Source organism: Ostrea edulis, chromosome 6 (genome assembly GCF_947568905.1).
Source record: "Ostrea edulis chromosome 6, xbOstEdul1.1, whole genome shotgun sequence".
NCBI classification, from domain to species: domain Eukaryota; kingdom Metazoa; phylum Mollusca; class Bivalvia; order Ostreida; family Ostreidae; genus Ostrea; species Ostrea edulis.
The window spans coordinates 37,405,898-37,433,519 of NC_079169.1; the positions used below are offsets into that span (position 1 = coordinate 37,405,898).

The following is a 27,622-nucleotide window of genomic DNA, read 5'->3' on the forward strand; positions in this document are numbered from 1 at the left end:
GTAGAACAGACAAGGAAATACACGTCAAGTTAGCCGAAGTTTATGGGTCTTCTGCACCATCTTGTACTCAGGTTAAATTCTGGGATGGGGAATTCAAACACTGTAGAACATCTTTTGATGAAGCCAGATCTGGACGCCCACTAGATGCCACTGACGAAGAAATGTGGAAGAAAGTTTGGGATCTGGTATTCTCCGATAGGCAAATTCAGGTGGAAGACATAGCGCAAGCATTAGACATTTCACATGGTAGGAATTCAACAATCTTACATGATTAGGTATGCGCAAGCTAACAGATTGTTGGGTCCCCATATCCCTTAGCGATGAGCAAATGGCAACCAGAGCCTCCGTATGCAGTGCCTTGCTGAAGCGTTTTAGGTGAAAAGATGATTTTGTTTTGCGTCTGGTGACTGTAGATGAGACTTGGATTCAATATTATGAGCCAGAGTATAAAGCTCAGAGTCGTCAGTGGGTAGGGCCTGGGTCCCCAAGGCCAAAGAAGTTCAAGACGCAACCATCTGCTGGCAAGGTGATGGCCACAGTATTTTGGGACGTAACAGGCGTTATTATGTTGGACTTTTTACCCAAAAGGAGTACAATAACTGGAGTGTACTATGCAAACTTGCTAGACCAGCTGAGATCCGCCATCCGTGAAAAACACTGAGGTAAACTCTCTAAACGTGTTTTGCTGCAACTGGACAACGCGAGAGTCCACACTTGCAAAGTTGCAATGGATGCTGTAGAGCAAAACGGGCATGAATTAATACCACATCCTGCCTATTCGTCTGACCTATTCCCAAACTTGAAGAAGGATATCCCTGGACGTCATTTCCGGTCTGACGAAGAAGTCGTGACGACAGTTGGGGAGAGGGTCAATGGAGAGGACCCTGACTTTCAGTTCTGGGCTTATGGCACTTGAACACCGTTGGTCTAAGAGCACCACACTAGAGGCCAATTACATCGAAAAAGAAGAGGTAATAAGTTAGACTGGGTACTTATTGACTCGCCCTCGTATGTATGTCAATGTGCTCTTTCCATTTGAATGTGTTACTGACGGTGACTCTCCAATACCTTCCACTGCTACATGTATCTACATCAGGAATATGGCCAGGGAGAGTGTAGTATGTGTCTATGGGTTTCCTACATATGTGGATGACTGTACATTTTATTGGATAGAAGCTTATTTGCTATCTCTTTTCCCACTCTACTGGTTTTTTTAGGTCAACTTTGAGTTTTGTCCCATCCTCTCTACTACATATTTTCCTGAAAAGAAGGCTGACTTTAAGAATATATGTTGTTGATAAGGGACATGAAGAGCGGAGGGCCTATTACTGTCCCTTGTTGTATCCCATAAACAACATCAATGGAGTTAAGATGTAAGGATTTCTAGGACAACCTATTATGACCGATGTGTCGAGAAATCTTAAATCTTGCTAAGGATGTCACTTCCTACTCTGTAATACTCTAGCGTAAGTAGGAGTCTTGTGTGGGACCTTGTCAAAGTCTAACAGTGCTCAGTTCAGTTAAAGCTTCCCGAAAACAATTACAGTGCTGTATATAAATGTACCTCAGTGCACTTCGCACCATATGACGTCACAATAAAAACGACGTCACGACGTACAAGTTCTAACAGTTGTATGGCGGGGAAAGTGTCATAATAGTATGTCGTTATTTACTACCGTTATCAAGTGATAAGCAGTATACATGAAAACATTTCTTGTCAAATGGTTATCATATAATCATATATTATTTCTTTTTCATATCAAATTATTCTGCATTTATCATATCTAGTTTGCACGAAGGTGATGTTCATTTTATATTATTACCTTGAAATCGACCCTACATATTCTCCTGATTCGGATTAGCACTGCGTTTAATTTACAAAATTATTGCGACCAGCTGCAGTAATGTAAAACTGCAACGATGTACAGTGTATGGTGGTGCTTGATGTTTATATATTTATATTCTTATTACATTGATATATCAGAAAAGTGTTGAGAACAACTTCTGACACAAAAAGAAACCCCTTTCCGCATCTGATAATCTCTTGCATACTCTCGAAAATTAAAAAATATGCTGCATTAGATGCATTTTAAATTTCCTTCTATCGGAGAACTTGCTCCCAAAATTTCTCAGTTAATGTAAAGGAGGCTTTGTTTTTCAATATTAAAAGGGTCGGCCTGCATATAACCGATATCGTTGCACTTTTGTAATTATCACAATAATTTTTGTTGGTTCTAAATATACAATGTCACGTGATAGTCTCGTGATGTTTAAAAACGCACGCCTCGATGAAAATATATGGAAGCCTACTGGGTATCGGTTTAAACGTCGTTTGGTTCTCGGATATTTTCCATATAAAACACAAAAGGCCATTTTATGCATCTGTTTTACTTTATTTTTGTATGGGACGCCTTATTTCAATTGAGTGTAATGTCCGTCCGGTTTTGTTCTTCAATGTAACTTGCGATATTGTTGATGGTAATGAGTAGTTGAAACATGATCTTTGGGCACAAAATCTATGTTGGTCGTTACATACCGGTAATATTTAATGATGGTCAAAATACCCCATGATGGAACTGTGAATCATGTGGTTTAATAACTTGCAGACTATCGATGCTAATGAAACGGGCCTTCGGTTTGATGTCATGTTTCTTGCATTTTTTGTAGATAAGAACTACATTGGCTTTCCTCCAATCTTCATGATATGTTCCTGTCATCTACAATCTTTTTATAATAAACTGATCATTAGTTGCGACATTTGATGTTGAAGCACAATTTTGCTATTTCCGACACTTAATCAAGTCTTCTCAATGAAAAGGTGAAGATAACGAACACGGATCAATCTTTTTAAAAAAAATCCCTTAAAGAATATAGAATTAAGAGTTAACACGGACCCTGGACATACAGAGGTGGGTTAAGAGTTAACACGGACCCTGGGCATACCAGAGGTGGGTTAAGAGTTAACACGGACCCTGGGCATACCAGAGGTGGGTTAAGAGTTAACACGGATCCTGGGCGTACAGAGGTGGGTTAAGAGGTAACACGGACCCTGGGCTTACAGAAGTGGGTTAAGAGTTAACACGGACCCTGGGCATACAGAGGTGGGTTAAGAGTTAACACGGACCCTGGGCATACAAAGGTGGGTTAAGAGGTAACACGGATCCTGGGCATACAGAGGTGGGTTAAGAGTTAACACGGACCCTGGACATACAGAGGTGGGTTAAGAGTTAACACGGACCCTGGGCATACCAGAGGTGGGTTAAGAGTAAACACGGACCCTGGGCATACCAGAGGTGGGTTAAGAGTTAACACGGACCCTGGGCATACAGAGGTGGGTTAAGAGTTAACACGGACCCTGGGCATACCAGAGGTGGGTTAAGAGTTAACACGGACCCTGGGCATACAAAGGTGGGTTAAGAGGTAACACGGACCCTGGGCATACAGAGGTAAGTTAAGAGTTAACACGGACCCTGGACATACAGAGGTGGGTTAAGAGTTAACACGGACCCTGGGCATACCAGAGGTGGGTTAAGAGTAAACACGGACCCTGGGCATACCAGAGGTGGGTTAAGAGTTAACACGGACCCTGGGCATACCAGAGGTGGGTTAAGAGTAAACACGGACCCTGGGCATACCAGAGGTGGGTTAAGAGTTAACACGGACCCTGGGCATACAGAGGTGGGTTAAGAGTTAACACGGACCCTGGGCATACAGAGGTGGGTTAAGAGTTAACACGGACCCTGGGCATACAGAGATGGGTTAAGAGTTAACACGGACCCTGGGCATACAGAGGTGGGTTAAGAGTTAACACGGACCCTGGGCGTACAGAGGTGGGTTAAGAGTTAACACGGACCCTGGGCATACAGAGGTGGGTTAAGAGTTAACACGGACCCTGGGCGTACAGAGGTGGGTTAAGAGTTAACACGGACCCTGGGCATACCAGAGGTGGGTTAAGAGTTAACACGGACCCTGGGCATACCAGAGGTGGGTTAAGAGTTAACACGGACCCTGGGCATACCAGAGGTGGGTTAAGAGGTAATACGGACCCTGGGCATACCAGAGGTGGGTTAAGAGTTAACACGGACCCTGGGCGTACAGAGGTGGGTTAAGAGTTAACACGGACCCTGGGCATACCAGAGGTGGGTTAATAGTTAACACGGACCCTGGGCATACCAGAGGTGGATTAAGAGTTAACACGGACCCTGGGCATACAGAGTTGGGTTAAGAGTTAACACGGACCCTGGGCATACCAGAGGTGGGTTAAGAGTTAACACGGACCCTGGGCATACAGAGGTGGGTTAAGAGTTAACACGGACCCTGGGCATACAAAGGTGGGTTAAGAGGTAACACGGACCCTGGGCATACAGAGGTGGGTTAAGAGTTAACACGGACCCTGGACATACAGAGGTGGGTTAAGAGTTAACACGGACCCTGGGCGTACAGAGGTGGGTTAAGAGTTAACACGGACCCTGGGCATACCAGAGGTGGGTTAAGAGTTAACACGGACCCTGGGCATACCAGAGGTGGGTTAAGAGTTAACACGGACCCTGGGCATACCAGAGGTGGGTTAAGAGTTAACACGGACCCTGGGCATACCAGAGGTGGGTTAAGAGTTAACACGGACCCTGGGCATACCAGAGGTGGGTTAAGAGTTAACACGGACCCTGGGCATACAGAGGTGAGTTAAGAGTTAACACGGACCCTGGGCATACAGAGGTGGGTTAAGAGGTAACACGGACCCTGGGCATACCAAAGGTGGGTTAAGAGTTAACACGGACCCTGGGCATACAGAGGTGGGTTAAGAGTTAACACGGACCCTGGGCATACCAGAGGTGGGTTAAGAGTTAACACGGACCCTGGGCATACCAGAGGTGGGTTAAGAGGTAATACGGACCCTGGGCATACCAGAGGTGGGTTAAGAGTTAACACGGACCCTGAGCGTACAGAGGTGGGTTAAGAGTTAACACGGACCCTGGGCATACCAGAGGTGGGTTAATAGTTAACACGGACCCTGGGCATACCAGAGGTGGATTAAGAGTTAACACGGACCCTGGGCATACAGAGTTGGGTTAAGAGTTAACACGGACCCTGGGCATACCAGAGGTGGGTTAAGAGTTAACACGGACCCTGGGCATACAGAGGTGGGTTAAGAGTTAACACGGACCCTGGGCATACAAAGGTGGGTTAAGAGGTAACACGGACCCTGGGCATACAGAGGTGGGTTAAGAGTTAACACGGACCCTGGACATACAGAGGTGGGTTAAGAGTTAACACGGACCCTGGGCGTACAGAGGTGGGTTAAGAGTTAACACGGACCCTGGGCATACCAGAGGTGGGTTAAGAGTTAACACGGACCCTGGGCATACCAGAGGTGGGTTAAGAGTTAACACGGACCCTGGGCATACCAGAGGTGGGTTAAGAGTTAACACGGACCCTGGGCATACCAGAGGTGGGTTAAGAGTTAACACGGACCCTGGGCATACCAGAGGTGGGTTAAGAGTTAACACGGACCCTGGGCATACAGAGGTGGGTTAAGAGTTAACACGGACCCTGGGCATACCAGCGGTGGGTTAAGAGTTAACACGGACCCTGGGCATACAGAGGTGAGTTAAGAGTTAACACGGACCCTGGGCATACAGAGGTGGGTTAAGAGGTAACACGGACCCTGGGCATACCAGAGGTGGGTTAAGAGTTAACACGGACCCTGGGCATACCAGAGGTGGGTTAAGAGTTAACACGGACCCTGGGCATACCAGAGGTGGGTTAAGAGTTAACACGGACCCTGGGCATACCAGAGGTGGGTTTAGAGTTAACACGGACCCTGGGCATACCAGAGGTGGGTTAAGAGTTAACACGGACCCTGGGCATACCAGAGGTGGGTTAAGAGTTAACACGGACCCTGGGTATACCAGAGGTGGGTTAAGAGTTAACACGGACCCTGGGTATACCAGAGGTGGGTTAAGAGTTAACACGGCCCCTGTGCGTACAGAGGTGGGTTAAGGTGTCTAGGAGTAATCAACCCGTCACACCCGCCATCAGTTATAATTTAAAATTTATGTCCAGTATAGTTTTATTAATATATATGAGGTATATCGTGTAACTAGTAGCCTGAATTTGATGTTCTCGATTGTACCGACAGAAACCCAATACTATCCACTGAATTCATCGTTCAGGCATTGCGTTTGTCAGACCTACGTAAGTCAACAAGACCTCTTTAAACTTATTCATTAAATCCTCTGTACTTTTTGAGATTAATTTTGTATCATTGCTGATGTTGTTACCAAGTTGTAATACGTCATAAAGGAGACAGACCCATTGATGCAGATGGTTGACTGGTCCTGTTTATACGTCGGAAAAACGACAGTGATAGTGATGTATATAATTGAATGAAGCATGAATCGACAACCTGAAACCGACACTCCTTGTTGACATTAATTGTTCGACTATTTCAAACACAGCTTATTAATTATCTACAAGTTATTTTGTACAAATTGTAATTATAATGGGATTGTATAAATTATAATTTCGTTTTACAAACCACTTACAATCTGTACACTGAATACTAGTAAAACACCGTATAATATAGAAAATAATGATTCATTGTATACTGAATAAAACACAGAATAATACAGAAAGTAATGGTTCATTGTATACTGAATAAAACACAGTATGATACAGAAAGTAATGGTACATTGTATACTGAATAAAACACAGTATGATACAGAGAGTAATGGTACATTGTATACTGAATAAAACACAGTATGATACAGAAAATAATGATACATTGTATACTGAATAAAACACAGTATGATACAGAAAGTTATGGTTCATTGTATACTGAATAAAACACAGTATAATACAGAAAGTAATGGTACATTGTATACTGAATAAAACACAGTATAATACAGAAAGTAATGGTACATTGTATACTGAATAAAACACAGTATGATACAGAAAGTAATGGTACATTGTATACTGAATAAAACACAGTATGAAACAGAAAGTAATGGTTCATTGTATACTGAATAAAACACAGTATGAAACAGAAAGTAATGGTTCATTGTATACTGAATAAAACACAGTATGATACAGAAAGTAATGGTTCATTGTATACTGAATAAAACACAGTATGATACAGAAAGTAATGGTACATTGTATACTGAATAAAATACAGTATAACACAGAAAGTAATGGTTCATTGTATACTGAATAAAACACAGTATGATACAGAAAGTAATGGTACATTGTATACTAAATAAAACACAGTATAATACAAAAAGTAATGGTTCATTGTATACTGAATAAAACACAGTATGATACAGAAAGTAATGGTACATTGTATACTGAATAAAATACAGTATAACACAGAAAGTAATGGTTCATTGTATACTGAATAAAACACAGTATGATACAGAAAGTAATGGTACATTGTATACTAAATAAAATACAGTATAACACAGAAAGTAATGGTTCATTGTATACTGAATAAAACACAGTATGATACAGAGAGTAATAGTTCATTGTATACTGAATAAAACACAGTATGATACAGAAAGTAATGGTACATTGTATACTGAATAAAACACAGTATAATACAGAAAGTAATGGTTCATTGTATACTGAAGAAAACACAGTATGATACAGAAAGTGATGGTTCATTGTATACTGAATAAAACACAGTATGATACAGAGAGTAATGGTTCCTTGTATACTGAATAAAACACAGTTTGATACAGAAAGTAATGTTTCATTGTATACTGAATAAAACACAGTATGATACAGAAAGTAATGGTTCATTGTATACTGAATAAAACACAGTATAATACAGAAAGTAATGGTACATTGTATACTGAATAAAACACAGTATGATCTGAAAGTAATGGTTCATTGTATACTGAATAAAACACAGTATGATACAGAAAGTAATGGTTCATTGTATACTGAATAAAACACAGTATGATACAGAAAGTAATGGTTGATTGTATACTGAATAAAACACAGTATGATACAGAAAGTAATGGTACATTGTATACTGAATAAAACACAGTATGATTCAGAAAGTAATGGTTCATTGTATACTGAATAAAACACAGTATAATACAGAAAGTAATCGTTCATTGTATACTGAATAAAACACAGTATGATACAGAAAGTAATGGTTCATTGTATACTGAATAAAACACAGTATAACATTGAGAACAATGGTTCATTGTATACTGAATAAAACACAGAAAAACATTGAGAGCAATGGTTCATTGTATACTGAATAAAACACAGTATAATACAGAAAGTAATGGTTCATTGTATACTGAATAAAACACAGTATGATACAGAAAGTAATGGTTCATTGTATACTGAATAAAACACAGTATAATACAGAAAGTAATGGTACATTGTATACTGAATAAAACACAGTATAACATTGAGAGGAATGGTTCATTGTATACTGAATAAAACACAGTATAATACAGAAAGTAATGGTTCATTGTATGCTGAATAAAACACAGTATAATACAGAAAGTAATGGTTCATTGTATACTGAATAAAACACAGTATAATACAGAAAGTAATTGTTCATAGTATACTGAATAAAATATAGTATAACATTGAGAGCAATGGTTCATTGTATACTGAATAAAACATAGCATAATACAGAGAGTAATGGTACATTGTATACTGAATAAAACACAGTATGATACAGAAAGTAATGGTTCATTGTATACTGAATAAAACACAGTATGATACAAAAAGTAATGGTACATTGTATACTGAATAAAACACAGTATGATACAGAAAGTAATGGTTCATTGTATACTGAATAAAACACAGTATGATACAGAAAGTAATGGTTCATTGTATACTGAATAAAACACAGTATGATACAGAAAGTAATGGTTCATTGTATACTGAATAAAACACAGTATGATACAGAAAGTAATGGTTCATTGTATACTGAATAAAACACAGTATGATACAGAAAGTAATGGTACATTGTATACTGAATAAAACACAGTATAATACAGAAAGTAATGGTTCCTTGTATACTGAATAAAACACAGTATGATACAGAAAGTAATGGTTCATTGTATACTGAATAAAACACAGTATGATACAGAAAGTAATGGTACATTGTATACTGAATAAAACACAGTATGATACAGAAAGTAATGGTTCATTGTATACTGAATAAAACACAGTATGATACAAAAAGTAATGGTACATTGTATACTGAATAAAACACAGTATGATACAGAAAGTAATGGTTCATTGTATACTGAATAAAACACAGTATGATACAGAAAGTAATGGTTCATTGTATACTGAATAAAACACAGTATGATACAGAAAGTAATGGTTCATTGTATACTGAATAAAACACAGTATGATACAGAAAGTAATGGTTCATTGTATACTGAATAAAACACAGTATGAAACAGAAAGTAATGGTACATTGTATACTGAATAAAACACAGTATAATACAGAAAGTAATGGTTCATTGTATACTGAATAAAACACAGTATGATACAGAAAGTAATGGTTCATTGTATACTGAATAAAACACAGTATAATACAGAAAATAATGGTACATTGTATACTAAATAAATCACAGTATAATACAGAAAGTAATGGTTCATTGTATACTGAATAAAACACAATATAACATTGAGAGCAGTGGTTCATTGTATACTGAATAAAGTACAGTATAATACAGAAAGTAATGATTCATTGTATACTGAATAAAACACAGTATAATACAGAAAGTAATGGTTCATTGTATACTGAATAAAACACAGTATAACACAGAAAGTAATGGTTCATTGTATACTGAAGAAAACACAGTATGATACAGAAAGTAATGGTTCATTGTATACTGAATAAAACACAGTATGATACAGAGAGTAATGGTACATTGTATACTGAATAAAACACAGTATGATACAAAAAGTAATGGTACATTGTATACTGAATAAAACACAGTATGATACAGAAAGTAATGGTTCATTGTATACTGAATAAAACACAGTATGAAACAGAAAGTAATGGTACATTGTATACTGAATAAAACACAGTATGATACAGAAAGTAATGGTTCATTGTATACTGAATAAAACACAGTATAATACAGAAAGTAATGGTTCATTGTATACTGAATAAAACACAGTATGATACAGAGAGTAATGGTTCATTGTATACTGAATAAAACACAGTATGATACAGAAAGTAATGGTACATTGTATACTGAATAAAACACAGTATAATACAGAAAGTAATGGTACATTGTATACTGAATAAAACAGAGTTACATGATTCTTGATGTACTGCCTAACATAAATTATTTCAGTGCCCCGCTCCCTTAAAAATAATGACAACTTTATAAAATATTAATCTGAAGACCAATACGTATCTATCATGTATATTCGTATGAAAGTATTCACTTCATAATATTATTATTGAGAGAGAGAGAGAGAGAGAGAGAGAGAGAGAGAGAGAGAGAGAGAGAGAGAGAGATGTACACTTGCAATTCGTAAAAGTATTTATTTTCAAGTCAAAAGATCAATGTTCATAGGCCAAATTACTCGAGGCATTGTAACTCTAATGTAACTGTTTTGTAATCTGCATTTTAATTGGCTAATGCACTGATGTTTGAGGCAGTTAAAGCGGTTCGCGCCTTACCGGTAATTAGTTTTGCAGTATTGTCAACTTTTTAAAGTGTAGTTTTGATTTCTACATTGAAGGAGAATTAGGAACCGGGGTCATAGTGCTTGTCATTGAGCTACAGTGTTTTAAACGTGACCTTTTTGCACTTAACATTTACTGAAAATATTTTTTAACTTGATAAATGTCTGTTGGTGTCAAAACAACATAAGCAACACAACTCAATCATTACATAACATATATACATATTCATGTCCTCTAACAACACAACTCAATTATTATATAAGATCTATACATAATCATGCCTTCTAACAATACAGATAAAAAAAAGTTTGATATAAGTAACGGAAATAAATGACATTTTTTGCACTTAGATGCGAAAAAATTCAAGATATCAAATTGGACATACATGTATTAGGCGAAAATACTAATTTTTAAAATAAATTTTCAAGTAAATCAATTTAGATTTTTTTAATGAATCGATGTTCTGTTTGGAAAATATATCGACCAAATCTAATAAATCACAACTAGTTCCAAGTCTAAACTACTTGTATCATAGATTATAAAACTGAAATACAGGTACAGGAGTGTAAAAATAGAAGATATATTGGATAAAACTAATATCGTGCAGATTTAGAACATTTTGATCAATCAATTCTCCCGCCACAAAATATAGTCCCTGCCAAACCCTATCAAAATTTTAATTGACACAAAGATTTTCAACTGGATAGGGTTCAGTATTAGATGTGTAATATGTTTGCACCAATGGGATCAGTATTGAACCACTAAATACTTAGTTGTAGAATCCTGCGCTCAAAAGCTCAGGAACTAACTTCCTTATATACAGAATAAAAATACTGGTGATCCATGCCTTCCTGTCTATATTCCACGGAGACAAGGACCTGTAGGGCTGTGTAGGGCTGGGCTATTGTTACCTGACTGAAATTGGAATGAATCAGAGACGCTAGGCCTTCAGCGCTAATGTTATTCTCCCTCTAGAGTGACATCTGTTCAGGAAGCACAGAGAAAAATTGTGTGAAGAGAACATGGTCTTTAAATATGGTGTCCGGATAGGGCCATTTGCGAAAGCGTGACTGCACGTTAGTCACAACACGCCGTCACGCCAACAAGTAACGCGCCTTCGCGCTCTCACGCCAACAAGCAACGCACCTTCGCGCAGACAAGCAACGCGCCTTCGCGCTCTCACGACAACAAGCAACGCGGCACGAAGGCGTATTGCTTGTTGGCGTGACGGCGCGAAGGTGTGTTGCTTGTTGTCGTGAGAGCGCGAAGGCGCGTTGCTTGTTGGCGTGAGAGCGCGAAGGCGCGTTGCTTGTCTGCACGTTGCTTGTTGGCGTGACGGCGTGTTGTGACTAACGCGCAGTCACGCTTTTGCAAATGGCCCTATCCGGACACCATATTTAAACGATTGTATGCGTGTGTAAAAGGGAAAAGATTTAAAATTTTAATTCATTTAAGCAATGAATTACTATTTTTTGAAAGATGTAGTCTCATAACTGCAACGGTGTGTGCATACCAATTGAGTAACGCCTGTTAGCGCGTTATGAAAATTTGTTTGCACACACCGTTGCTGTTATGAGACTACATTTTCAAAAAATAATAATTCTTTGCTTATATTTACATTTTCGAAACTTTTTTTAACGTGTGCATTTTTTATTTATATTTTTAAATCCCCCACCTAATTCTTTGGGTAAGTAGCGATTAACGGAACAGCCATGAAATTGATGCATTGAAAAGTGTGATGATAACGTAAAAGAAAAGAGTGCGCAACGCTGAAAAAATATAATAGTCCAATTCTTGAATTGATTTTCAATTGAATATCATAGACATCAACTTAATAAAAAATATATCAAATCGTACGATCTGAACTGGGTTTAAACATTTAAAATAGTAGGGATCTATACCATACCGTCCTCCTAATAAGTGGTAATGATAATTTTATGAGTAAGTGGTATGGTATAGACCCATACTATTATTACAAAATCACTGGTTCCTGTGGGCCGAGATGTAGACATGCTCGACAGTGTTCATATGCCTAACAGATTTATAGTGATTCGGTCTTTGCATTTATAAGCAAATATAGTCCCTACTTCAAAACTCTCTAATGCATTTTATCACGGGATTAAAGAGTAAATGTAATATTTTGAAATATGCACAGGTGCATAAGTTAAGTAAAAAAAATGAAAGAAAGGCAAATGATTGAATTGGATTAATACGATAAATTCTTAACACATCTCAAAATTCCAATGTCAAAACAATCGCTGATTCGCATTGTCGTCAATCTGTCCGAGATACAACGGCAATCAACAACATCAGGGGGTGGGGTGGGGGTGGGGGTCCTGCCAGGACATTGTCGATGTCATAGGAAATTATTAAGTACTGTAAATGTCAATCACATAAAGATGCTTCCACACGCGTAAACAGATCTGTTTTGCTGATTTCGAGAACGTAGTTTTTAAATTATCTTTGAACAAATATACCGTATGAAGTTCAGAACTTGTTCCCGATCCCCTTGTAATCACATCATATAATACAAAATGCGTTCAAACCAAACCAATCCAAATATACCGCTAACTTACCGAAAACAAATCAGTTTGCATAGCGTAACACTTATTATAAAACGACATCCTCAAAATCAATAAGAAAACTGCGAAAAGCAACACGATTCTCTGGTGGGAAATCCTTACTGAAAATGACACAGCTAGTGTGCGCTTTCCTGTGTAATGACACAGCTAGTGTGCGTTTTCCTGTGTACTTGCTGATATCAAACGTTTGGAAGCAACGTGCTTTCTTTTCAATTTAGTTAATTTGAGATCTTTGGAATATTTTGTGTCAAAAATAATTATTTCTCAGAAAAAAGTATTTCATTTATCACAAATCTTGCGTAAAATCATGAATTCCTTTATAAAATTAAAAGTCTCAGTATTTGGGATTTGTATCATATAACTTCTATTTCGCGTTCTGAAAAGTTACAGTTGCAGTTCATACTCTCATGTATTTTCAAAAATGAAATTTCGTTTTTATGTTAACATTTTTTCATTTCTGTCCGAATATTCTCAGTCGTTAAAATAGTCATATTTATCACGATTCATACACACGTCGGCCATCATTTCAATTCATACATGTAAAGATATCGAAGTTTGTAAAAACATTAGAAATGTAAATATAGTATGACGTCACTTTAGTTTATTTCTTCAGCGAGGAAAGGCTTAGGAAAAATAAGGAGCTGAGAAGACATTAAATCCTAACCATGTTTAGTCGATTGTATGACCTAAATGAATGCGATCTATCGAAAAATTTCTTTCAGCTCTGAAAATGAGAGACGGATATTGTAGTAATAACCATTTCGTATTAATTAAGTATACCGGAAAATCTTAGTTGTGTTCAGCCATTCACGTGTAAATACATACCTGCTGAATCAAGGGGTGGATTACTACAAGCTCTTACATTATACTCTAATAAAGAATTTCCTTCATTCGCGTCAATGCCACCGCCAATTTCCCCAGCAAATGACCTCCCTGGTCAACGCCCGCACATAAAACTTTCTTTTTATTTACCTGGTTGTGGATGGATTCTTTAGATATTGATAGGACGCAGTCAGTGAGATATTACATTTTGAATGCAACAGCTACTGAATGCATGTATACATTCTTTTGAGACATAGAACAGTGGATAATGCTGTTCACCAACATCTTCACAAGCCAAGTGTCCGATTCGCTTACTGTCATCTCCGCATTGGTGAATTTAGTTGCGACTGAACTGCCATCTAACGGATCGAGCGAGTTATCGTTCTTGACGAAAACAAAATCTAACCAATCAGATAACGCATCATAATTTCTGTTACATGTGTATGTAAATGGAGTTGACAGATAGGAACAATAAAATGTTTTTTTGTTTTTTTATTTTTATTTCTGTGTGCACACTTGCTGTGCGCCTATGTCACCTTTCGGATAAGGTGTAAATCATGCCTTTCAGATTTCAATGTTTCTACTTTTGCTTTGATATCGTACTCAATTTTGCTGAGTTTGTTCAGTTTATTCTAGCACATACCGTCCTTTATCGTAATCTGGGTGAGGTACATGATCGAATGTCTCTAGAAATTGATCGCAAACCCCAAAACCTTCTGAAAATCGTCCGTCTTTCTGTTTTTAGACAAAATCACATGGCAAAGGCGACAATGGGGGCCGCCATTACTCAAACCAAACTATGTGTATGGTGCGATTTCATTGGATGCTTTGGAAAGTCAAAGCACGATATTTTGAAGCTTAGAAATGCGACTAAATCCCCCAAGGGGGAAATTAGTAAGCAAATTGGACGCTTGGCTTGCGAAGATGGTTCACCAAAGGATATTGAAATTTCACTAGATCAGATACAAATTATATGTACTTGTGATTCATTTCAAATTTTGTCTTAATTTGCAGCGTAATCACTATATATGATCACATAGTAGACCGAATTTCCTCTCATAATTAAAACAATGCACATTGATTGTTATTTTTCCTAATACTTTTACTATTTACATGTACATTGTATAATTTTTTATGGTTGTTTATTTGTTTTACGTCCCGTCGAAAATTTTTTCACTCTTATTGAGACGTCACCAGTTGTAGATGAAGTACCACAAATTTAGACCTATGTTTAGCGCCCAGGGCTGTATTTGTGAGGGTTCCTTAACACGCCAACGCCTTAAGGTCATATCCGAAAGACCCGTGATTATCACTTTTTGATGCCGGGCGTTTGGCGAGGGGGCAATCACTACCTATGTCATTATTGTACACGCAGTCTCTGAAGAATGTTCGTGTATATTGTAATCGTATATAGAGTAATCTGGTCCGTTCGTCCGTCTGTCACATTTTCTTTCACCTCCAACTCCTCTTTTAGTTAAAGCAGTAACCAATTAATGTTTTGGAATATGATAGATGGTGTCATGTAGGTGTGCAATAAGGTTTAAGAAGTTTCAATTTCAACATGGGGGCAAAATGGCAGTAAAAATCTATGTTTTTTGTAAATATAAAAATAAAACCTGGTTCCCAAAACTCTTCATACATTTTACGCAATATCCAACTCAACTTTTGGAAAATGATTGGTGGTGCAATAGGGTTTCGGAATATTCAATTTCACCCTGGGGGCTAAATGAGAGTCGACAAACGACGTTTTTTCTACAGAAACCTGGTTCTCGGAACTCGTCTTACATTTTACACTGTAGCTAAATCATCTTTTGGAAGGTAATTGGTGTTGTCCTTTACCTGTGCAATAATGGTACCCTGTCACTCTTTCTTGTTCCTCCAACTAACCGCCACGGTGGTCTAGAGGTAAAGCGTTGCCCCGCATGTGGAAGGTCGGTGTTCGAATCCCGGCCGCGACAAACCTAAGTCGCTAAAACAGATAGCGACAGTTCCATCGCCAAACGTTCGGTATCAGGTGTGAATGTCACGGGTCCTCGGAGATGACCTTAAAAACGAATGTCCCATGTTGTTGTAGCACGCTAAAGAACCCTCACTGCTCAAAGACCGTAAGCGCCAAGCATAGGCCTAAATTTGAAGCCCTTCACCGGTCTTGGTGACGTCTCCATATGAGTGAAATTTTTTCGAGAGGGACGTTAAACAAGATTCAATCAATCAATCTTCCTCCAACTCCTCTTTTATTTCATATTTTAAGCAGCAACCAATTAATATTTTGGAATATGTTAGGTGATGTACTGTAGATGTACAATAAGGTTTCGGAATTTACAATTTTACCCTGGGAGCAAAATGGGACCAAAACCATGTTTTTCTCTGAAAAAAGTAACCCTGTTTCCCAGAATTCCTATTACATTTTAGCTGGACATGTCATTACTGTTGATGTTAATGTAGTTGAAAATGAGGACCTGAAATCACTTATTTTAAAAGGTCCTAAATTCAGAATCTTGGTCTTACAGCACTTCATCTCTATTATAAAAAAAATCCGTTAGAGATTATGCCAGACGATGGGCTAAATATGAAAAAAAAAGCTGACAAAATTGTACAACATAGGCTTTGTTTGTAAGGTTCACTATTACAACTGTATTTTAAACGAATTTGGCATTAATTCCACATTTTGGTAATCTTACGTACATGTATACTCCAACTGCCCTTTCAAAAGATGAAATGCTACAAAATACGAAATGCTTCAGGTTTAAACACATTTGATATCCCAGTCAATGGGACGAATGAATATGAGTTACTGTATCTATATTTATTTAGATTCCTAGATTTTATGAAAACCCTACAAAGACACATTGCTGGATCTAGTAAGTGTTGTACCAAGCCTCTATCTTTGCTCCTCACTAAAATCTGTGAAGGAAAAACTTCAAATGTACTGTGCCACAACATATACCAGAAGTGTTCTAAATCAAATGAGGGTTCTAAAAAATTCTAAAGAACTTTAGGTTTAAGTTGATCAGTAAATTTGAAATCACAAAACTTTTCTCAAATCAACATCATCAAAATGTATTACTTTTCAACACTTTAAACGACCATTTCTGATGATGAATTAAGGACTAGACTTTTTTTTTTTTTTTTTTTTTTTTTTTTTTTTTTTTTTTTTTTTTTTACATCATAGACAGTTGATTCTTCGATATATATGGGAAAAGGAAATATAAATATCTAGTGATCAGTCATCCAAAAAATTACTTTGTTAAACGCCACTCTGATTCCATGCACAAGTACTCTGAAGTTGATATTAAAAATATGCCGGAGTTCCTCATTGACAATATGTTCGTAGACTATGGTGATCAGGTCTTCCAACAGTCTGTTGGAATTCCCATGGGCACAAATTGTGCTCCTCTGTTAGCTGACCAGTTTTTGTAAAGAAATATTTTATGAGGTAGAATTTATTCAAAGCCTCTACACGAGAAGAAGAAACTATTTCTCTTAACTGATTCGATACACAAGAGCTTGCTATGCATATGATCAGTTTTTAAATCGATGCAGGCTAATGACAAACAAGTTGATGTTACAGGGGTTTCAACAGTCTCATTAAAATACTGTCAAAATTTCGCAAATTATATATGATCATATGCAGAACAAGCTTTTGCGTATCGATTCAGTTAAAAGAAATAAACACCGTATGCAGGTGATCATGGAATATTGTTGTTAATACGCCTTCAGTTCGCGTTATCGTCTTTAATTTGCGTTATAGCTCATTTATTTTGCGTTTTGATTTTAAACCTGGGTTAAGTTTAACCAGTGGTTAAATTTCCTTTCCACTGGTTAACTTGTAGTCACTGGTTAAATTGTTACTCAAAAGTTAACCATTGATTAAATTGCCTAGTAAACAGTGGCTAACTTTTGTTCAAAGTTAAGTATATTGCTATTTTGCAGAGATAGCTAAATAAGGTATTTAACCACTGGTAAAGTTTAGTCAAGGGGTTGCGCAACCGAGTCCATATTGATTTGACAACGTGCAAAACATCATAATTAGCTGTGTATGGGAAATGGGTAATTTGGGGGTAATTTTCCTTTTACTCACCTTTTTAATGACAGACATTTGTGTGTTGTGAAGACTATTTCCAGCATTATATCGGGTCAGCACTAACACCATATTTTAGTATAATTTTTCGTCAGTTATGAAATAATTGACCATGTCGTTTTCATACTCATGAGCTGTATCAAAAAACAAGCTTCGGCTTCTTGACAAGTCAACTTGAGGATGAATTTTTGTCATCATTAAGACAAATTGTAAGATACTGAAAACCAACTTTTTTTCGCGTCGACTTTACTTCGCGATTTACCAGTGAAAAACTAGTTCATGGCGACTAATGTCGTAAAGAACATTTTATTCTTTCATCTTAAAAAAAAAAATAATGAAAGTACGTATTTTGACTTTTGTCTCCAGTAAAACTAAATCATAGCAAGATAAGATTTTCAAAATTATGGGAATAAGTCGTAACTGACAAAGCAACAGAGGTATACTATTTTCAACTTTCTACCACTCTTAAGACCATTTTAAATGTCTAACGTAACTTTTTCTTTAAAAAAGAAAAGAAAAAGAAAATAAGTCTCTTTCCTATTTGATCTTTATTCTAATATGCCATCATATAACAATTAAAACTTTTACGTTTTCCAACTAGGAAATGAAAAGATATGTCTAAAGACCGACAATGAAACCCAGTAACACAGTGGGTGAAATTTTCAACGTGAACCGTCAACAGATAAGTATCAATACAGGCATTTTACAATTTTCACATTGTTGGAGTAATAATTGCATCACTTGGCGATATGACAACACTCTGTATAATTATATTTAAAAAAGCAATGAAAAGATGAATGATAGCTAGCGTTGTGGGTAGGTAATTTCGTCGTCTAAAGATGAATGAAAGCTAGTGCTGTGGGTAGGTAATTTCGTCGTGTAAAGAAGAATGAAATTTAGCGTTGTGGGTAGGTAATTTCGTCGTCTAAAGATGAATGAAAACTAGCGTTGTGGGTAGGTAATTTCGTCGTCTAAAGATGAATGAAATTTAGCGTTGTGGGTAGGTAATTTCGTCGTCTAAAGATGAATGAAAGCTAGCGTTGTGGGTAGGTAATTTCGTCGTCTAAAGATGAATGAAATTTAGCGTTGTGGGTAGGTAATTTCGTCGTCTAAAGATGAATGAAAGCTAGCGTTGTGGGTAGGTAATTTCGTCGTCTAAAGATGAATGAAAGCTAGCGTTGTGGGTAGGTAATTTCGTCGTCTAAAGATGAATGAAAGCTAGCGTTGTGGGTAGGTAATTTCGTCGTCTAAAGATGAATGAAAGCTATCGTTGTGGATAGGTAATTTTGTCGTCTAAAGATAAATGAAAGCTATCGTTGTGGGTAGGTAATTTTGTCGTCTAAAGATGAATGAAAGCTATCTTTGTGGGTAGGTAATTTTGTCGTCTAAAGATGAATGAAAGCTAGCGTTGTGGGTAGTAATTTCGTCGTGTAAAGATGAATGAAAGCTATCGTTGTGGGTGGGTAATTTCGTCGTCTAAAGATGAATGAAAGCTAGCATTGTGGATAGGTAATTTCGTCGTCTAAAGATGAATGAACGCTATCGTTGTGGGTAGGTAATTTCGTCGTCTAAAGATGAATGAAAGCTAGCGTTGTGGGTAAGTCATTTCGTTGTGTAAGGTGTGTTCGTTCTGAGAATTAAATGCAATTACAATTGATGTGGCAATGTTTGCAGCACATATCCATGTAAACTTTTGCATTCTCGAAAGTAACAGTCAATGTGATTTACATGTACCAAGAGTTCGAGCTCGATTTTAAAAAGCACTCGATGAATATTTTGTTTGCAAAAGTGATATATCAAAAGTATACAAACGATGAAAGATTTGTGTAGGAAAATTGCAAGTGTTCACGGTAGTTTTCAATACGACAATAGTTTTCACCTTACTACAAATGTAGGTGTTTACGTGGTCGAGCGATAAACGTACACACCTAATTAAACCAACGTGCTCCAATCGTTATGACGCGTGTTGTAATTGTGTATATACTGAACCAAAAATACACATCTACAAACTTTTAAAAAAAATTATAGAGAAATGTTTACATGGACGGTTTTTAATATCATTTTTCAAGGATCATCGAAGCCAGACCAAATTGCAGTGGCTTGATGTTAGTAGACATTGTATTATAAAGCGCCATATATCGAAACTGCACTTTATGTAACGTGATGTACTCCAGCGCGTCAATGACTCCGAATTAAAGTGTTCAAGATAATTATACCTGCTGGTTTATAAACTTGGTTTTGCGCAATAAATATAAGATAGACAATGATGGTCAAAATATTACTTCATGACCTTTTTTTTGGAAACAATTTAACGTTTGAGCACAAAGAAGAAATAAATAACCATTGTGGTTTTTTTTTCATCATTTCCACCGGTGAGCAGTCTCATCAAGAAATGCAAACTAGATAGACAGCCACCCGTCAGCGCCACAGCACACCGGCCAAACAGTTGCAAATTACAGGAACTAGTGTCAGTGTTTTGAATCGTCATTTTGGCTTCAAGCAGACTGCTCTTGACATGTCGCTTTACAGTGCTTACAAATCACTCAATACGGAGAACAACTCCATGGCGGGGTGCCTCCGATTAAAGCGATGGTCGTCCATTTTAGATGTGCGTCAAAATCTCTCCTTAATTGGTAAGTGGGATTGGAGAAAAGCAAAATTTTACAAATAGTAATGAAGTTCATGAATATTCACAAAAATTAATTACCGGACTCCCATGCAAATACGTTTACAAAGAACCCGTAGCAGTAGGAAACTTTGGATAATCATAATGACGTCATGGTTTTCTTAAGGTTAAAACTTCCATGGAATTGTGTGGTCTTTCACTTAGAACAGCCGTCTCAAGAGGAACACATTGAAGGTAAATAAACTTCTCATACTTACCAATTTGTCGTTTTCTAATTTTGCTGTTATTTGGATATTATCTTTTTATATTATTATTAAGAATGAATATTTGAGGAACTCGATCTTGCCTCCATTTTTTCTGTAGTTGATAGATTCTTTTATCAGAAAAATCCCTTAACTTAGCATGAACTTTAATTATGCAATAAACCCTTTCAAGTAAAATGATAATACGTTTAAGATGCTTAATAGAGAAAAAGTCTTACATTCTGTTACTGCTATTTTATCAATTTACATATTTGTCAAGGATTTTCAACATTGTGATTGTAAAAAGCCCTCATTCAGAGTATAGAGGACTCCTATTTCACAAAAGAACAATTTCGAACAATGTATATGTCTTTTATGCTGCAATATCTTCTGATTACACCAATTGCGATTTCATGTTTTCGTGGGCATCAAATTTCGTCGTTTCTAAAGATTATAGTTTCGTGGAGAACTACAACCGCAAATCACGCTTTGTCCATCATTTGATTTTTACAGGTTTTCGACGAAAACTGTTGAAACCACAGAATTTATTTGTGCGTCTTTGTTCCATTTCCTATAAGTCTTATTCAAACAAATTAACCCACTGTTTCTATTGAGCTATTTCATCCAGAAATAATTTGTCTTCTCTCTCAGACATAATTTGGTTTTTTTTTGTGCTACATGTAATATCGTTAATCTGACTATAAGAATTGTATTCTCCCACTAAAGTAGGCTTTAAGGGATCAATGCACCGTTTGTTTCTCCAATTACCAGTCATCTTGTAAATTTAAGATTACGAAATAATTTTGATTAAAAAGTTGACCTTATTTAACTTGCATCGCTGCTTCCTGATATCTGTTTTTCATGTATTTTATTACTCTAGTATAGGAGTGTTAATTTCCTCCCCTTAATCAACTGATTTAGCATTTAACATGCATACAGAAAGATTGTTGAAGTTGAAAAATGAATTAATCAGACTTGCCCCTTTGCCTAATTATTTACTAATGAATAAGTGACGACGAAGGTAGTAATAAAAGTGTTCATTCATTACTGAGAGGTATCTTTTAACTCTAGTACATGACAAACACCCTACAATACAACAATTCATTATATAATCGAAGAATTCCGAGCTATCCGATTAGCTGCGATCCAACACCCGTCGAAAAATAGAACTGTTATGCTCACCTACATATGCATTTGGTTTGTCTAACATCAGGCATTCAACAGGTAGGTAATACCCCCCCCCCCCCCCCCCCAAATAACAACTCCAAAGCAGCGGTGTTTAATCTTTAAGATTTTCCCCCATTATGACCTTCTGTAGTGGTTATTATTTAGATAAAGTTAACTGGTATGGGATATAAAAAAAAATCAGATTGCAGCGAAATTAGCGGAAATATGTATGAAGCGAAAAACAATGTTCACAGTTATTAAACAAACAAATCGCCAGTCAGTAATAATTTAATATTAAAGATGACTCTTCCTAATTTTAATATAAAATGTTCTCACAGACCCCCACCAAAAAACACACCCCACAACCCACAACCCCCCCCCCCCCCCAACAAACAACCAGCCAACCAACCCACAAACCGGAAGTCCGTCATCGTATGTCCGAATATGTAATCGTTCTCCTTAATCAGAATCAAACATTTTTAAATCAATTAAACAATTAATAACAAGATAGGGCCTATCTGCCTATCATATACATGTCAAAAGGATAAAGTAGTTCTGAACGGAAAATATTGTTTTCGAATAGAATTCAGTGAAATTTGAGGAAGTTTTAAAGACTGTCAAATATTTCTACCACATAAACCGTGTAGCAAGATTTCGTTATCTTTGGTAGGCATCCTTTGATTTGAACATATCTTATTTTTTCTCTCCTCCCAATGTGTATATAACCATTACAATAGATCGCAACTAAACAAATAAGATAGGTGATATATAAATACATGTTTAAAAAAAACAATGGCAACCCTTTATATTTTAGAATATACAGATGTATAAAGATAATTGGGATTTATCATCTGTGAACTACTGAATAAAAAGGTTGTCATCACTCAGTCAAATATCATAGCCTCAAAGAAAGAGATGTGAACTACTGAATAAAAAGGTTGTCATCACTCAAGTCAAATATCATAGCCTCAAAGAAAGAGATGCTTATCGACAGTTACTAGTGATTGTTTTGAGTAGTCTGAATAATTTATGAAAACAGATTGTTTCTAAGAATGGACTATCTGTAGCAAAAAGATTAAGTTATAATCGTCTTCTTGCGTGTCGTAAGAACTGCAGGGATAATTAAGAACATTACGTCTTAATAAATTGTAATTAGCAAAGCAGTGATGTCGTTATCTAGTGTGAATATTCTATCACGACAAGTGCTCCAATGCAATGTTCGCAATTACGAGTTTTAAGGAAATTACTATTGTAGTTACTAGTAGACACACAATACAAACACTCCCTTCTATTGCTCAGGGCTGTGACGGAATTCCTCAGAAATCAGAGGAAAACTGGTCATCAGGGCTGTGACGGAATTCCTCAGAAATCAGAGGAAAACTGGTCATCAGGGCTGTGACGGAATTCCTCAGAAATCAGAGGAAAACTGGTCATCAGGGCTGTGACGGAATTCCTCAGAAATCAGAGGAAAACTGGTCATCAGGGCTGTGACGGAATTCCTCAGAAATCAGAGGAAAACTGGTCATCAGGGCTGTGACGGAATTCCTCAGAAATCAGAGGAAAACTAGTCATCAGGGCTGTGACGGAAAACAAAGGAGCCCGAGATGCACGTCCTTTAATTTCTTACAAGGGATGTCCCAACCTATACTAGGAGATCTAACATATAGCATTTTACTTCTGCAACTTTAAATTTACTTGACTTTTTTTCCGGCAGCTTTTGATTTTGTATGCCTTATTATTACATGTTTTTAAAAATATTTTACTTCGTTGTATACTCCCAAAATTAGTATTACCATAGGATAAAATGTAAAAAGGAAAAAAACAACCCTCACTTTTATATGATTTCTCAATAGATCTCGTTCTTAATAATTATACGCCCTTCCAAATGATTCTAGGCTTTAATTTCTATGATCTACATTTCCATTGTGTGCAATACGTACATACTTTATTTGCACGCATAATTTCAACAAAGTTATCTTAAAAAGAATTTCACATAGTGCGCATGCTTGTGATATACATTAATTTTCCGTTTCAGTTATTATGCAAACGTACTCTCTGCTCCTCGTGTTAGTAGTGGCACTACTTTGTGTGTGGACAGCGTTCGGAAATGACTCCTTGTCTCCCCCTAGCAGACCGTCCGCATTCAGGAGTCCAGCACAGCTCCGCAAATACCTGAAAGCTCTGAATGACTATTACGCCATAGTGGGTAGACCGAGGTAATAGATATTGAAATATTCATCCTTATTGTTCTGCTCTCTGAAAGTAAATCACCTGCTGCTTAAATACAAAATATCCCATTTTAATAATGCTACTCACAAAAGCATAGTTCACCCGAACAGAATATATTGTCAAGTATAAGGTAACATATCCTTTACTTGTTTTATATAGTAAGCTTTGTAAGCAATAGTGCTTTAATCTCAAACCACGTGACCGCTATTGACACCGAAACAAACATTCAGGTCCTTTCGAAAGAGATGCTTGTTTTGTCAGCTAAATATCCTACGGAATTTTGTATTAAATGATGCACAGAACATGTTATGCATGTGATCAATCTTTAAACCGAGGCTACTGACAAATAAGTTAATGTTTCAACAGTCTTGTTTAAAGTCAGCATTTTGCAAATTCTATGGCCATTATTATGATCTAATTTGCAAATACAACCTTCATTATGTTAAATGCTGTCTGGCGTGTTTCATATCAATTATTAGGCCGTTCTTATATTGATCTTTTGACTACGCATTACTTTGTTTACCTGATCAAGATATAGGGCTCACGGCGAGTGTGACCGGTCAACAGGGGATGCTTACTCCTCTTGGACACCCGATCCCACCTCTGGTATTTTCAGGGGCCCGTGTTTGTCTGATCCCACATCTGAGGTATTCAGGGGCCCGTGTTTGCCCTACTCTTAGTTTTGTATTCTTTATAGGATTTATGAGATTGACCAATGTTCGATATCTTTAGATTTTCATTATGAGCTATGGCAACATGTGTTAATGATGTATTTTTCTATGAGGTCACCCTTATAATTAAAGGAGGTACACCACACAGAGAAAACTGTTATCAATGGAAAGTAGTTTTACATCAATTCATTCTTCAGCCTCATTACTTGACCATTCGCTTCATGTCGTGCTGATCGTTACCAACGTACCAGAAATTTTCACCAAACATTTGATCGTCTGCTTTAAACGAAATTATTTAGAGAGACCGTAGGTTCGAGCCCCACTCGTGCCATGACCGTGTCAAAACTAAGATGTAAACATAGGCATAAGTGATTGCTCCTTCACCAAACGTTTGGTATTAGTAGAGAATCACGGGTCTTTTGGATATGACCTTAAAAACGGAGGTCGCGTTTCGAGGCAGACATTGGCACGTTAAAGAACCCTCACTGCTACGGCTCTGAGCGCTACACATAGGTAAATGTGGTACTTCACCAAAAGCTGGTGAGGTCTTGGTATGAGTGAACAATTCTTGAAGGGACGAAAAACATTGTTCACAAATCAGCCCAGTAAGAAAACCTTCTGTTGACTATTCTTGAATTTGTACAGTAGGAACATTAACGTGACAAATCAGTCAATCAACAGGAAATGAAATAAGTACGATGACTGAAAAAGAAAATCACGTGGTCTACAGAAAAATCTTCAGATCTGTTTTCCCAATGGCAATTAAGACATGCTCACGATATTTTACACCCAACTTGAGTTCAATAATCATATATTATTTATTAATGTCCAAGACTTGTGCACGTAACGTGGTAGCTGTTGATTTATATATGAAGTATATTATTATAATGCTATGTTTGCATGTTCACAGATTTGGAAAAAGAAATAATGAATATTCATTTTCTGACATGGATGAAGGCGACGGTATTTATATTATTATCATCTATTGCAATGTAAATATCAAAGGAAGTCATAGAATAATGTTTGGCAGGATAAAAATTTCACGTTTCCATGCATTAATTGAATTGTTTAGGGATCGGGAAATGGCTTCAAATTGACTCTGAATTTCATTAATTCGTTTTTAGGGTATCTGTTTAGCAGTCGAGATAAATCTGACATGGTGGCGCCACAGTGGTGGTAACCAGACGCATTCCACGAGGGACTTTCTTTGCCAAAGTAATTTTCCCTGGCTGTCGGATTTGCATATCACTGTTCTTTAAACGAATACCGAAAACTTAATACAACTTGAAAACTTCAACAACAATTTCCTGGACTGTTCATTGTTGTTTGTGACCTCTTTAGCTGACATCATGATTTAGTAAGCAAACGTTTGAATGACCAGAATAAACTATGTACAGAGTATTGTAGTTGTAAAGTTACTTACATTCCGCACCCACATGTAGATATACCACGGTGAAAAACGGAAAACAGTTTCTTGTATTGGCAATTCTATATGTCATCTCGTCTTAGCAATGTCTTGTGATTGGTTAACTTATAAAAAAGTTCGTTTGTTTTAAATCATGAATTCTGTGTATACTCTTGAAAGTTTTAGTTTTTGCTGATGAATAGATTAGTGGAATTAAAAGTACAGTGAAAATAACATAACTATAGGATTTCCATGATCTAGTAATAAAAACAGTGAATTTAAAATGGAGTAAAAACAAAAGTGAAAACAACCAGGAGTGAATGTAAGGCTGTGTACAATAGTCCAATAGAAGGGAAAGTCAGCCATTCATTTGCTGTATGGTAAACTAATTTCAAACAGCGGCGCTTCACAATTTACGTTGTTCTTATCCTCCTGTTCACGTTCTATAATTGTTTGCATCTTTCACGTTCGCATCCTGACGTTGTATCACGATGAACATTGCAGTTGGTTGATCGATTCTTGAACATCGTTCCTACTTCTATCTTTTCAAAATTTAAATACACCCCCTCCCCCAAATTATAACGTATGGTATTCACCACGCATTTAACGTCTTTGAGCGAGGTGGGTTTTTTCTTTGTCTTGAAATTATCAGGGTTTTATCGTTGAATGTAGACACCTGCACAATGTAAACATCTTTTTGTGTGTCAATACGGCAGTTCCAAGAAAAACTTTCTGAACGTGACCTCCCTTTTAAAGACATTTGTAATGTGGGAATACTTAACATGTTCTCTGTAGGTATTAATTTCATTTAGACTGAGTATTTTTCAATTTTTCAAAGGAAGGTACGAGAAAAAAGACGTGGATAATTTTGTTGTTGGAGCAAGAACAAACTCCCCGTCGAGGCCTCATTACGTCACCTACGAATAGACCTCTCCTATCAATCGGATCACGCGCTCGTCCTTTTCCGTAACCGGTTACGGAAATAGCCGAGTAGTTATGATTGCTCTCCTATGTGACGCAGTACAATATACAGATTTGTATATTGTGAATCCGCGATTATCACGCAGGCAAATAACATTGAAGAAGTAGTTCGTAGTTAAAAGTTTGAAAATATTG

The 27,622-nt window shown here is 37.0% G+C and overlaps 1 protein-coding gene across 1 annotated transcript; it reads left to right on the top strand.

The window, feature by feature from the left end:
- The first annotated feature begins 20,987 nt into the window (after positions 1–20,987).
- Positions 20,988–26,752, top strand: LOC125682973 (pro-neuropeptide Y-like). The gene is made up of 4 exons (XM_048923628.2): positions 20,988–21,026; positions 24,237–24,417; positions 26,012–26,064; positions 26,226–26,752. The coding sequence occupies exons 2-4, from the start codon at positions 24,242–24,244 to the stop codon at positions 26,279–26,281; spliced, it is 285 nt and encodes a 94-aa protein (XP_048779585.1). The 5' UTR covers positions 20,988–21,026; positions 24,237–24,241; the 3' UTR covers positions 26,282–26,752.
- The last annotated feature ends 870 nt before the right edge of the window (positions 26,753–27,622 follow it).

Bases quoted from the DNA above. Each gene is read 5' to 3' on its own strand.
- LOC125682973 (XM_048923628.2), top strand. From the start codon at position 24,242: ATGCAAACGTACTCTCTGCTCCTCGTGTTAGTAGTGGCACTACTTTGT. The intron at 24,418-26,011 runs GTAATAGATATT...GCATGTTCACAG, and splicing joins GCCATAGTGGGTAGACCGAG to ATTTGGAAAAAGAAATAATG. The intron at 26,065-26,225 runs GTATTTATATTA...ATTCGTTTTTAG, and splicing joins TGACATGGATGAAGGCGACG to GGTATCTGTTTAGCAGTCGA.